The 13,954-nt window shown below is 45.7% G+C and overlaps 1 protein-coding gene across 2 annotated transcripts in view; it reads left to right on the top strand.

The window, feature by feature from the left end:
* The first annotated feature begins 3,502 nt into the window (after positions 1-3,502).
* TRIM36 (tripartite motif containing 36) overlaps positions 3,503-13,954 on the top strand; it is a 43,186-nt gene continuing 32,734 nt past the window's right edge. The window contains exon 1 of one of the 2 annotated variants that reach the window (XM_037167067.2): positions 3,503-3,806. In XM_037167067.2, the coding sequence (XP_037022962.2) occupies positions 3,744-3,806 (63 nt within the window). In that variant the 5' untranslated portion in view covers positions 3,503-3,743. Of the gene's footprint in view, positions 3,807-13,117; positions 13,404-13,954 lie in introns of those variants that run through there. The other variant, XM_037167068.2, reaches the window with a different exon arrangement.

The raw sequence follows: 13,954 nt of genomic DNA, 5'->3' as shown, positions 1-13,954 counted from the left end.
ACTGGAATAAAGGACTTTTGCAATACTGCAAAACACAGGTTGTTATGCAGTTACTAGTTGTATTTCTATATACAATCTATAAACAACCCAAAAAGGAAATTAAGAAATCAATTTCATTCACAATAATGAAACACTTAGCAATACATTAAACAAAAGAAGTGCCATATGTCTGAACACTAAAAGCTATAGAGTAGAGCTAAGAGAAATTTTTTAAAATCTCGATAAATGGAGAGATACTCTAATGTTTTAAAACTGGATCAAGAGATGATTGCACAACTCCATAAAGTAATAAAAACCACTGAACTGTATACTTACAGTTGGTGGGTTTGTGGCATATAAATCACACCTCAATAAAACTGCTTTTCAAGACATTCATATTTTACATGAACATTCTGGGTTCAGGTGCTAGGAGGCATTTGTGTAAGAAAGCTACATTTTATGCTTGTACTTTTGAAATAAAAACTATTGAAGTAAATATGAGGGCTTATCAAAACCAAGATCTTTTTAGATTATTCTAGTCTCTAACCTGCTAAACATTAACCATTAGACATTTCAACTTTTAAACCTTCACAAATGAAATTACTATCTGTGTTTGAAGTTAAAAAAACTTAGAATGTCTACCTTGTAAATATTGTTTGTTGAAATTATTACATGATATGTTGATTATCATTAGAAGGAGAAAATAGGGTGTTGTGGATGAAAATGAAGTTAAAAGCTGTGGGTCAGGTTACAATTATTTCAATAATTGGCATGGCAATAGAGCCGTTATATTGAAAAGTTTTCTCCATTAGATGGAAGCTGGAAATTAGCAGATTTCCCACCGCATGTGACCCTTCAATATTTACTGCTGGTCTTCTTATTGTGAAAGATGCATGTATCACATAATCCCTCTATTAAGTATCTTTCTCTTTGTTGGGAAGTTCCCTGTGTCTCCATCATGTTATTTTCATGATTTATGAGAAATATGAATTTTTAAATTTTTTAATTTTTAAATTTAAAAATTTTTAAATTTAAAAAAATGTTTCCTTTGGGGAATGAAGTTAGACATTAACTTATGATATTAATGTCTGTATGATATTAATCTTATTTTGTTCTTAGAAGTAAAAGAAGTAATAAAGCAACTTATCTTTGGTACCAGCTAAGTGTTTGACCCCGTGTCTTTGAAGTCCATGTGTAGAATTTTGGGGGACATGTTAACGGGGTCTTTTTTTCCTATGGCTGTCATCTGTGGAAGGTCTTTATTGCTCCATAGTGCTCTGTGCACACAGACAGCAGTAAGTGTGGCAAATGGCACCAGGCTTCTGAGTAAATGCTCGGCCAGTCCAGGTTCTGCCTTCTGGACACTGATCTGGACACCGGCGGCTCTGCTCCCTGCCACTGCAGCAGTTGACTCTAAGATCTGTAGCCCTACCCCTGTCTTGGTCTTGGGTAGGAATCCACGAAATGGATAAAGATATTTTGCTTGGAGTATTTCCTAGTAGCAAGTGATCAGGAGGACAGACCTTTTATAATAGCAACTTTTTCAGGGAAAAGGGGATCCTGGAGATTGCAGCATTGAGATCTGACCATTATGTTAAAGACCAGCCATTTTACAGAAGATAAAAGTGGAACCTAGGAAAGTGACTGGACCTACACCAGGGGTAGCAGAAGATGTCCATTTCCCACCCAGTGTTTCCCTCCCTTTCCTTATAACAAATCTTTGATTTTGTTTAGAGTAGCAATCAATGTTTCCAGGGTAATCACCTCCTAGCCTTCCTTGCAGCTAGGGGTGGACATGTGACATGTGACCCATTTCTCACAAGGGATCAAGTGGAGGTCATTGGATGGGGTTTGGGGAAAGTTTTCAGGGGAAATATTTGGCTGGCATGGGAAATATTTGGCTGGCATGCCCCTTTTTTCTCTACTTTCCACCTTCCTGTTTGTAAAGCAGAAATAAGATTTCCTGTTCATCTCTAACACTGTGATTCTTATCATGTGCCAGAAGCCATTCTGGACATGAAAAACTTTCACTTTTAGGGCAATCTGTCAAGTATTGCTAATATTAGGGAGGAATCCATTCATGGCTACAGATGTTATCTGAATTCTACTATTTTTCCTTATGAAAGCAAAGACCATGGACAGGGTTCTATAGAACTTGGGAAGGACAAGCAGCTTCAAAGCAAAACACATTATGATTGTGTCTGCTGTTACTTATCCTCCACAGACGAATACCCAGCACATTAATTTTTTCTGCTTGCTCTAATAGACTATGAGGACCCGGTGGAAGGAAAGCAACACACTACAAGGAAGTGCAAAGTTCTGGTAGAAGAACAGTCAAGCTGAGATCCTTGGACATTTAAGAAGAGATATGCAAGAAATGAAGTTTTATACTTTTGGACTCTGGGCCGGAGAGGAGAGATTTTAAAGTGACCAAGAGAAGAGGCAAACAAGAAAAACCCCTGTCTCATCAAGCAGGCAAACGGCTATGTTCCTGCAAATCAGGCCATTTCCACGCTGCCCCCTGTCACGGATGCTGAGCTGAGGGCAGCGCTGCCAACCTGCTGACGGGCAGTGGTTCACTCTCCCAGTAAATCTTGTATTTGTGTCTCATCTAATCATCGATGGCAGATTTTTTTTTTTTTAGTTGAAAACCTCAAGTCCTTTTCTCTTTCCACCTTTTTAAGAAAGGTAAGACTGCCTACAGATGAGTCACAGAATAGAATTGACTTTGTTCAGCCAAGTTTTCTTTTCAGGAGAAGCAAAGATTGTCAGGTATGAATGAAGCAGGAAGACTGAGAGGCCATTTCAGCCGCAGCCTCCTAGGGGAGCTGCTATTTTAAAAAGAAGTGTAAAATGTGAGAAACATGCACTGAATGTTTAACCCAATCCATGAAACGAGTAACTGGAAAGTGAGTTAGTCATACGGGTGAGTGAGAGCGTTTGTCCAGGAGGCTTGCTGGCAGGAATGCTTTTTAATTTTTTTAATTAGGGGAAGGTTGAGTATCAAGAGGATACAGAGATATAATCGACCTTACACACTCAGAGTGTTTAGAACACAATCCTTGTATTTGTTCTCATCTCAGAAGCGCTGGGCTTGGTCTTTGTTACCTATTGGATTTCAGGAAGGCTGACTTGAGATGCGGCGTTGCCATTTCCTGGGCCCTCACTTATTTTTTCTCTCTCTCTTTTTCCGGCGCTGGCAGCCAGATCCTTTGTTGTGCCTCCTCTGCATTCATTCTCTCTGCCCTCGCACCTCCAGACAGTGCGATGGGGGTTCTCCTGGGCCTCCCACTGGGAGCTCCGGACGTCCACCTTCCCGGGCATCGGATAAGGCACCGCTTGAACCATCCAGTGGGTGTCGGGGCTGGGTCCGCTTTTGTGTCGGTGTTTGTCTCGGCGGCGGTCGGACCCGGCAGGAGGCGCCGGCCGCGACCCCCGAGGAGGCGGGGCCTCGGCGCGGGCTCCGCCCGGTGAGGGTTTCACAGCTGCCGCCGCCCTGGTTTGTTCCGTTACTTAGCCCGGCCCGGCCCGGCCCGCTTCACCCGGAGCCGAGCACAGTAGCAGGGGCTGCCCAGGAGCCCTCTGTGGCCTTCCTCTCAACCAGCCCCGCTTTTTGCTTATTTCCCTGCTTTTCCATTTTTCCTCGTTAACAGCATACTGACCGGGCGTTTGGCAAAAGTCAGACTAAAAAGCAGAGAAAAAGAAAAAAAAAAAAATTGGACGCACCTGCCGCTGTCCTCCAGAGTTTGTGAAGGTCCGAAACCATGTCTGAGACGGGGGAGATAAGTGAATTTGGCTACATCATGGAATTGCTAGCCAGAGGAAAGGTAAGCGCTGGGGCGCGCCGTGCGGCGGCCTGGCCCCCACTCCGGGCGCTACCTGGCGGGTGCTGTGGGTGCCCCGCTCCATTTCGGGGCGGGGGCTGGGATCCCGGTCCGCGCTCTCAGCCCGGGCGTCCCAGCAGCTGCAGAATGCAAAGTAGCCGCTTTTTCTTTATTACGCGGCATCTCTGAAATGAGCCAACTGGAGCTCTCCGGCGCGTTTGGGGCCAGCCGGGCGACAGGAGAGGCTCCCGGGACGGCGAGAGGCGAGCGCTCAGCCTGCGTACAGGGGGGAGAAGGGCCGGGCGTTGCCCAAGGGGACGCTCCTGGAAGCACCTAGGGCTGCCCGGGCATGGTGGCTTCGAGTGGATAACCTCTCGGGTCCGGACACCAAGCGCGGAGGGTGGATCCCAGCTGCCGGGGACCAGGCAGGGAGGGCGGGATCTGCTTGAGCGTGAAGTCTGACCGTGTGGCTGGTAAACAGAGTAGAACCTTTGATCGCCCCGCCTAGGCGTTTTCAGCCTTCCTCCGAAAGTCCTTAGCCTTTGCCTCAGGCTGCGAACCTTTCAAGCCGACATCTTTTGGTGGTGGTGGGGGGGGGGGGGGGGGATGATAAAAAGACGGATTTCAGCCCTGCACCTGTCCCCGACCCCTTTCCAAATCCACGCTGGCGCTGTTGGTGGCGCCTCGCGACCACGCCCTCGGCCCGGCCGGGTGGCGCCGCGCCTGGCCAGAAGCTTTGCGGGAAGGCTTGCCCCCTGCTTAGCTTTCGAGAAACTGCCCAGAGAGGCGCCTAAATGGTTTGTAGAAGGGAGGTGTCGGGAGAAGCAAAGGCCACCCGGCGCGCGGTCCGCCGGGATTCTCAAGAAAGAGTGAGAAGTGGGGGTCTGCGTTTGTCCTCTGCACCTAGAGTTTTGAGAAGAGGTGGTGGCACAGAGGAAAAAGGACTTCCTGTGCATGGTCATCAGAAAGGAGGAGGATGATTCTGCAGGCCTCGTGTGAGCACCTGAAACTTGAGTCTCATACCTCACTCATCCCAACTCCGCAGATACAAAGCCTGGAGTGGGCCACACAGTCTTGCAGCTGGGAAGCCGGTTTAATACACTTACAGGCTAAAACGTCCTGGGCGAACCCTGTGCCTCCTTGAACGAACTCTCCTGTTCTGCAAACACGAAACCTCCTCATGGAATACAATACTTATTAACATCTTGAAGGTGGGCCGTTCCTAGCAACAACAACCCTGGACCAGAAGTACAAATGTTCCTTGTTACTTGTTCCACTTTTCTTCCTACCATGGGCTCCACCCTGCACCTCCAGGGCCCTCCCACTCATGCATGGTTACACCCTAACCAGCACATCCAAGCGCCTTGTTGCCACCAATAGTATCCGGTTGGCTGCCCCCAGGCCTAGGGTGCGTACCACAGCCTGTTCCATCCTCTGCAGGACCTACCCTGGAGAGAGAAGTCCAGAAGGAAGTGCTGGTTCTGAGTGAGGAGACGCGCAGCCAGATGGCCAGGACCCGACCCTCAAAAGTGTACAGCAGGACCCTGGTGCCAGGAACTCTGGCGGGATGGGGGCTGGGAGAGGGGAGGGGGAAAGAGGAGGCCATTTGTTGGTTACAAAATAAATGGACCAGTCTCAATTGAGAGGTGAATTTAGTTAAGCCTGTAGTTCTCAGACATTCTTCAAGTAAGCCAGAATTGTATCAGTTGACTAATACTTATACCCTCAGCAGGCAAAGCTTTAAATTCTAAGAGAATAGGTCAGGCGTGGGATCCAGGGATCTGCATGTGGACATCTCAGGTGATTATAAGTCACACAGGTAAATTTCCTGTAATGGGGAAGGAAGCAGGTCAGAACCATTGGTGAACCCATAAAATTTCTTATGGTAAAGTCAGGTAAACCAAAATAAACCTCTCAGAATTAGCAATGTGTTTACCACACTATGCTCACTATAATGAAAAAGCAAAATAACCTCTGGTTTCATCTGAGCACCTCTGCCTCACTATTTAGGCTTCAGCAAGGGGTGGGCCTGCAGCAAATACAGCATGCTCAGTTGGCTTCCAGCGTTGGAGAGGCTGGGTGTCCCATCCCTGTGAAGTCTCCGAGTTTGGGAAGCAGGCTGCTCTCGCAATAAACTTGGGACAGTTCCTCCCTCCGACTTTATTTTTATTTTTTAAAACACTTTATTTTTAGAAAGAGGGGAAGGGAAGGAGAAAGAGTGGGAGAGAAACACCAATGTGTGGTTGCCTCCCAAGTGTCCCCTACTGGGAACCTGGCCTGCAACCCAGGCATGTGCCCTGACTGGGAATCGGACCAGCAACCTATTACTTCACTGTCCTGTGCTCAATCCACTGAGCTACACCAGCCAGGGCCAACTTTTTTTTTCTTCGTGGTGGTGGTGGTGGTGGTGTGTGTCACTAATAGCCTTCTAACTATTTTGACCCAAGCTTATTCCCTGCCTACTCTCCTCACTGCCCCCAACCCCCAACTCCATTTAAAACCCTCAATTTGTGTGTGATTACACAGTGAACACCGAATACCTACCTCATTGAGTATTAGCCATGGAATAGCAGAACTTTGAGATTTACTTGCTTTATTTTCCTTTGAGGAGTTAGGTTCCACTTTGTAGTTCAGGTTTGCGATGTAACGAATGAGGTGAAACTGGTCTAATTACACCAACTTGGCTGAGTTAACGGAGAGCAAAGGCCAGTCATCCTCTTGCCCCCTTTCTTTCCCTTCCTTTCCTTCCAAGTTGAGACCAGTGGGTTGACCATCATGATAATTTCTTTCACTTTTCTCTGATGGCTTTAAAATATTACTAAATTAATATATGCTTGTTAAAAATATTCAACCTTTCCAGAAAGCTTTACAGAGCAAAAGGTCTAACTTTTCTCCCACCTCCAATTCACTGCTTCTGCCCATGGCAGCAGTTTGCTGCTGTGTCTTTTAAATTGCAATAGCTTATTGTTTGTTCTTTGAATGTGGGAGGTGAGCCTTTCATCTTTAGGTAACCTAAAACCCACAGGAGAAACTGGATGAGCTTATTTTACTCTATTGTGATGATTACTTTAATATTTAAAGTACACAGTGATCTCTGCCAGTGTGGTCTTTCTGCTCAGCAAACAATACACTCTAAGTATAGTTAAAACCTACCATACTTCTCAAGAGGTTTAAAAATCAATGTAAATGGAATTCCTTATATTTCACTATCAGAGAAATTTGTATTTCTGGAAGCTGTTTTTATGTTTCTGTTTTAACTTGTCTCTTTGTACTAAAAGAGAGCTTTCCAAATCTGGGGTCAATATCTGTTGGTCTCCACGATAATTTGCCTTGCTAGTATTATTTATCATGTTCATACACCTTTTCCCTTCACATCATTATACACTCTTCTGGAATCATATAATGAAGATTCAATGACAAAGAACATTGAAGAATTTAAATTTGGTATAACTCTTTATAGAGTATTTAACACACACATATATATATATATATTTATGCATAAATAGCCAGAAAGTACTTTGTATTTCTCATAGTTTAATAATTACCATATGGATACTTTCAAATAGTACAATAGTTTTGGTAAAATAAAAGATGCTTTGGGATGTTACATTTAACTTTGATAGACAAACAGGCAATGATTCCATCACTTGGTGAATTATTACATTTAACTTTGAACATCTTTTAGGCACAAAAAATTTAAGAACTTTTATAAATCCAAAATTTACTTTAAAAGAAGATACTTACACCCTGAAAGAATTAGGTTTATAAGATCCTCAAATCTAGACTAATATAAAGTCTTAAACATCTCCTGTGATCAAAAACAAAATAACACAAAATGATTTGTTTCAGAAAGTTCAGTTGATAGTTGCTCACACAACCGAAATCTAAACTGGGTGATAATACTAGGGTGGTGCTCAATGCAAAGTGCTCTGTAAAAAAATATGTCTTGAGATTGGGTAAAATGTGTGTGTTATGGGGGTAACGATGGCAAACAAAAGATTTCGACGAGCAATATCATTTGAAAATAGCTAGTTTTATAAAACATCACTATACTTTTCCTCTGATGTTTTTACCACATTGTTTAAAAGATAACTTGAAAATATATCTCTTAAACTACTTGGTAAAAAATGTTTAAGTGAGATTTTCAGTGAAATTACAACTTTCCTGTTTTATACTTAACCGTGGGCAGGTAGGAGATGCCAGGCTGAGATCCAGATTTGAGTCTGGCTCTTTGGCATTTTGTCTAATCGTGTGACTTACTTAATCTGTGGGTGGAGGTGGGCAGGAGTTATGGTTGTTACCTGTTCCCTCAGAAGGGAATTACGCCTATTTCACAGGGTTATTGGAAGGCTTAAGTGAATGTTTTATTCACTTAAGTTCCTTATACTGTCATTGACACATAGTAGGCCCTCAATAAGTGAACGCTATTGCACATAGCATGACAACAGGGTTGGGTCTTGAGACAGACACCTTATTTCCAAACTGTGATCATCAGCAAGTGGAGGTAGAGCTGCCAGATAAAATACAGGGATTAGAGTTAAATTTGAATTTCAGATAAGTAGAAATAATTTCTTTAGTATAAGTTTGTCCTATTCAACATCTGGGACATACTTACACTAAAAAAATTTTCATTGTGTATCTGAAAATGAAATTTAACAGGATGTCTATCCCATTTTCATTTGCTAACCCTAGCTACCCTAAGTGTAGGAATAGTAAGATAGGGTTAAAAGAGACTTGCTAACAGCCTTCAGATATTACCAGTGTTGTTTACCTCAAGGTGGCCGGGAGACTCCTTTGCCCACCAGGCATTCAGCCAGCACACTCCGCCATTAATGGGGAAATGTCTGCCAGAGCAGCGCTGTGTTCCTCGTATCCAGTTTCAAATTGTTGGTCTGGTGCTACCATTTAGCAGATAAGTACCTACTAGATTTTCTCTTAAAACAAACCAAAGTTTCAATGGATGGGAAGATAAGGCTTACCAAATGTTAAACATTAGTGTACGAAATGAGAGTACGGAGTCATGTTAAACTGAGTAGTAACACTCTTAAGTGCTACAGGAGTTTAGAGTGTGGGGAGCTAATTGATGAAAACTACACTAATGAGGGAGGAGGCTTCCTATCTGCAGCTTGAAAGATGAGTAGGATTTGGCTAGGCAAGGGAAATCTGAACTTCCTGGCTCACCGGACTCCCTCCCTGCGGGTGTTCCCATAGAAACACTCTATGACAGGTGAGCTTGGCCTGTCAGAAGCTTGGGTCAATAATTAATAAATGACATTTATTGTTTCTTCACCTCTAATTCCTGTTACCCAGGCAAAGTAGACAAAGCCCATGCCAATCACTGTGAAAACCAGTGATTTAATTCATTGCCATCTTCCTTACTTCCCCGAAATCCAGAACTCTCTTAATTTTGTACCCAGGTTGTTCAATGACTATGGGTTCCCAACAGGGGGCAAAGCTACGCCACATGTGGCCATATCACCTTGTTATTTCTTGTTCGGGACAGACTAACAGTATGTCAATAAACTCTGGCTGTTTGATTTGAGACCATACCGATTAAGAGCCAGTGGTGCCTCAAAGCACTTACTGAAATGTGCACCATGGTCATTAGGACTTGACTCTGCCAGTAATTTAATCTTTTGTTCATATTAGGAGTCAGTATGGAAAGAGACCTGGTCAGTTGACTGCATAGGGTATAGTCTCAAGGGTAACAGGTTTATATTTTAATGTCAGGTCAGGAACATTTATTGAGCTTCTGGTTTACCAAACGTGTGTGTGTGTGTGTGTGTGTGTGTGTGTGTGTGTGTGTGTGTGTGTGTGTGTTTGGGTTGTGGCAGTTCTTGGCAGGAGAAGTAGGAGAAAACCGGTGACATCCTTCCTTGACCTTTTGGACTTCATGAAGTAGATAGATGGAGACAGCTCATGCCTTTGTGACAGAAGAGCAATTAAGCTACGTCAACAAGTGCAAGATACCACAATGTAGGCAAGGCTACTAAAGGTTTGTAGACTTGGCATGTGGGTGTTAGGTGTGGAATAATATGCTTCCTTGTGTTGAATTTTGACTGAGATTTTAAAAGAAAGTATTGGAAAAGGAGGTACTAGGATACTCCAAACTAAAGATGGGTAGGCACCAAGAGAAAGCATATCCAATGCAAATTAGAATGATGATTTTTAAAAAATACAAATCTTTCACATTATTTCCACTTAAAAGCCTTCAAAAGATTCTCAATATCTATGGAAAAGAAGCATGGCATTTTGGGCCCTCCATACTATAGTGGACTCTTTTTGTTTTATTACAAGTTTACCTTTCTGTCCCCCACCCCTGCTAAACATTTAAATATGTTCACATGCACATATAACCCCTTCCTATTATATTTCTATACAAAGTTGCTTGTGGTCCAGGACCATAGATTTTCTGCCCCTGTGCAAATGGATCTGTAAGGGTACTGACTTACACATATAGAAAGTCATCTGTAAATACCTAATCATTAGGCTGTTACCGTAATCTGTAGGCATGGGGAGAGCTGTTATTGTAATCTATAGGCTCAAAGTAGGCAGGGGAATTAGCTGTGAGTTTGAGAAAGGACAGGATGTGAGGAGAAAGAATATTTGAAGGCTAACCAGAGGTACAGGGGGAAGGAGAGAAAAGGGTTAAAAACGAACCCACCCACAGGGTTTTAACTTGAGGAACTGGGAAGGATTTTGTATCTTTGGTAACTTGAAGACTGAAATGTATGGATACTGAGAGAAATGGATGAGACGACCCAAAGCATGGCAGACAAGGGGGTTAGAAATGACTAGGGAAGTGGGCGAATGATGGTTTAGAACGGCGATTTTCATGCTTGCTGTCTTGTTAACAATATCCCTCCTCACCCTTTTGCTTTTAAAAGCATATGGATTAAAATGCATTAAAAAGTTTCTGGAAATAAAACATATAAAGCGCAAGCAATTCAATGCAGTGTGAGTGAAAAGTGTCTTCTACCCTGGACTCCTTCCCCTTGCTACTCAGCAATACCCATTATTCTGTGTGCGTGTGTGTGGTCTATTTCAGAATCTTATTTTTAGTCACTTATTTGCCTATATAAGCATATATGCCTGTCTTATCATTTTGCCAGTGACAACATACAGCATTCATCTGGTTTTGTACTTTTTAAAATCACTGTAATTTTAGAAATCTTTTCTCATCACTACATTTTAACTGCTGCCTAATGTTCCATGATATAGTGTACATCATGGATGACAGAAATATATTTAGTGTTTATAGATAAGGTTCCAATTAAGATCATTGGACACATGTTTTTGTGCACACATGCAAGTCTCTCAGTGGGGAAATTCTTAGTGGAATTGCTTAGACAAGGTATAAGCATTTACAATTTTTGATAGGACTTACAAACTTTCTCTGCAAATAAGCTGTACCAATCTACATCATCACAAAAAAAGTCTGAAAGTACCTAGTTCCCCACATTCTTGCCAAATGTATTAACATAATTTTTGAGCTTTGAGAAGCAGGTGAAAAATGGTATCTCACTGAAGTTTGATGTGCGTATAGAAGGGTTTTCAAATTTATTTTCAGCCGAATATTGTCCATACAGGTTTTATCTTTAGCTCCTGTTAATGAAGCCTTCGAATCTCCTTTACTTTGTTAGCTGCTAGTTTTGGATCACAGCACTATTTAAGTGTTATGGTATGAGATTACAGCTAGAGGGGAATTATTTGACCCAAATACCAGTATGAAAAACAGGAACTGATTTATAGTGCTTTTTAATTTTAATTTTTAAAAATCTGTGGAAGAACATGACGTAGTGCTTGTTATATGTAACTAAATTTTGCAGGCAAGCATTATTTTCCTCCTAGTTAGGATGCTTCAGAAGTTGAGGGAAGAGAGGAGCCTCAATTCCAGCATGTGGGGCCACACAACAGGCCTTAATGCGGATCAAAAAAGTCCAGTCATTGCTTGGCAGGACGTTCAATCTCTCTGCTCATCTGCAAATTGAGGGTTTCCGTTAAAGACAGTTGCTATGGTCCCTTGCTGTTCTTAATTCTATACAGCTACACCGTTGTTTAATTGCTGGGCTGGAGAAGCTACCACTGCTGACAGTGCTGTGGAAATACAAAACTTTGCACAGCTAGAGACTTCTCCCAAATACAAAATAAAGTGGGCAGCATTCCAAAACCTAAAAGGGATGCTGCGCTCCAGTTCTGTGGTCCCTTCCCCTGACTGTTTAGAACTCTTGTTATCACAGTCGTAAACGTGCTCTAAGACAGCTTCCAACAATCCCATGTTAATTTTTCCCCCCATCTGCCTTGAAAACAAGATAGAAGAAACGTGCCTGAGCTGTGGCAGGTGAATGTTACAATCCTACTCCCCGGACCTGTCGACGACTCGCTTTAACCCTCCGCCGGCGCCCACCACGTGGGTACTGGGTGCTGGAGCGGCTCGGCACCAGCCGTCGGGATTTCCCCGTGCTGGGTCCGGGATGGGGGAAACTGCACAGTAGCTGCGGGGCGGAGGCAGGGCGCCGACCCTAGCAGGGCGGGTGCTCCCTTGCTGCCATCTCTTGAATTCAATTCCTGTCCAGCGTCAGGGAAAGGGACCCCTGCTATGCGGTCTGCCCTGGCGCCACTGGGCAAGAACGTGTTGTGCGTGTGGAAAAGCAGAAGCAAAAAAGCAGCATCCGAGTGGTTGTTCACCAGTAAGGGAGTATCGACTTCACCCTGTGAATCGGCCGGAAGAGGAGGCGGAGGAGAGCAGGGCGGGGACAAGGACTCATTAGGGGAACCCGCGGCCCAAGCTGGGGTGGGGGCGGGGTCCCGTCCCGGGTGCCCCCCGCAGCGTGGGCTTCTGTCGTGTTCGGTGGGACGGCACACCGCCTGTTAACTTGCCTAGAGTTGGGATATGTGGCTTGTCTGTGATGCTTGGTACCTTTATTTACCGAAGAGCAGGGAGAGCAAAATGAAGCAAAGGGAGCTGCCGGGGCCAGAGGGCCAGGGTTGCACAGTGCCGCTCAGCCTCACGCCGGCCCCTCTCCAGCCCGCCCCAACGCTGCCCTCACTTTCGCCCCTCAGGGGCCTCCCCACAGGGCGTGACGGGATTGTGCCCATCCTGTGGTGGGAGTGCGGGGCAGAGTCGGCGAGACCCCACCACACGCGACTCCTTGCCCTGCTGCTCTCTCGCCTGGGGGCGCCCCCGCGGACTGTTGCCCCTCCTCCTTTGTGCGGAGGGCCCTGTTGCCCGGGTGACGGCCCCGCCCCACCTCCGCCCCGCCCCTCCACAAAGCCCAGCCTTGGTCTCCACTCCGCCACCCGCCCAGCCGCAGTCCGCAGTAGCCGCCGCCGCAGCGGGCCGCTGGCTGAGTTTCCGGGGCGTCGCAGGGAGCGAAGCTCCTCTCTGCGCTTGTGCTTTCATTCGCCCTGGCCTCTGGCCGCGTCGGTCCGCTGGCCGGTCCGACTGACCAGCTCACCCTCCGGCTCCCAATCCAGGCTCCACGGCCGCTGCAGGGACGCACCCACCAGACCCTGCCAGGCTCTCGTCTGCCGTTTGGACCCTGCTGTTGATGACACCTGCAGGGAGGCTACATGGAGGGTGATGGTTCAGACTCGCTGGTGAGCGGGGCAGAGGAGCGACCGCTCCGCGCCTCGATGGCGGCGCGCCGGGTGCCTAGGGCTCTCTTCCCCCAGCGCTCAGCGGGGAGGGAACCACTCCTCCCGAGGAGCAAAGAGGTGTCCTCGCTTCCTCTTCGCCTTTTCCGTCTCGGGCCGGGTTCTGCAACCCGGTGCGCCCCCTTTTTCCCCTCAGAGGACACCGAGTCAGCTGGCTCTGGAAGAGAGCACAGCTTGGGTGCGGTTGTCCCCCGTCTGGGAACCTGGGGGAGTCTGGGCGGGGCTCTTTAATGGGGTTCAGGTTGTAGAATTATTTCGCTTTAGAGAGTCTGGTGCCCATCGCTGCGCGGGGCGCGTTTCTCGTCGCCCTTTGTCTGGGAGCGTGGTGGGGTCGGGCGTTCGAGTTCCATTCGCACCCCTGCGGGCTCGCTCTGGCAGCTGTTCGGCTACGAGTGATTTTGCTTGAAGGGGGATAGTCAATTCTTAAGAACTTGTTGGTTTCCTGTCGAACCTCATTCATTTTAAAACGGCTTAATTGTGGAACCACCACATCA

Source organism: Artibeus jamaicensis, unplaced genomic scaffold (assembly GCF_021234435.1).
Source record: "Artibeus jamaicensis isolate MK-2021 breed Jamaican fruit bat unplaced genomic scaffold, CSHL_Jam_final contig_402, whole genome shotgun sequence".
Taxonomy (NCBI): Eukaryota; Metazoa; Chordata; class Mammalia; order Chiroptera; family Phyllostomidae; genus Artibeus; species Artibeus jamaicensis.
This window is presented reverse-complemented; position numbering and strand designations above follow the sequence as displayed.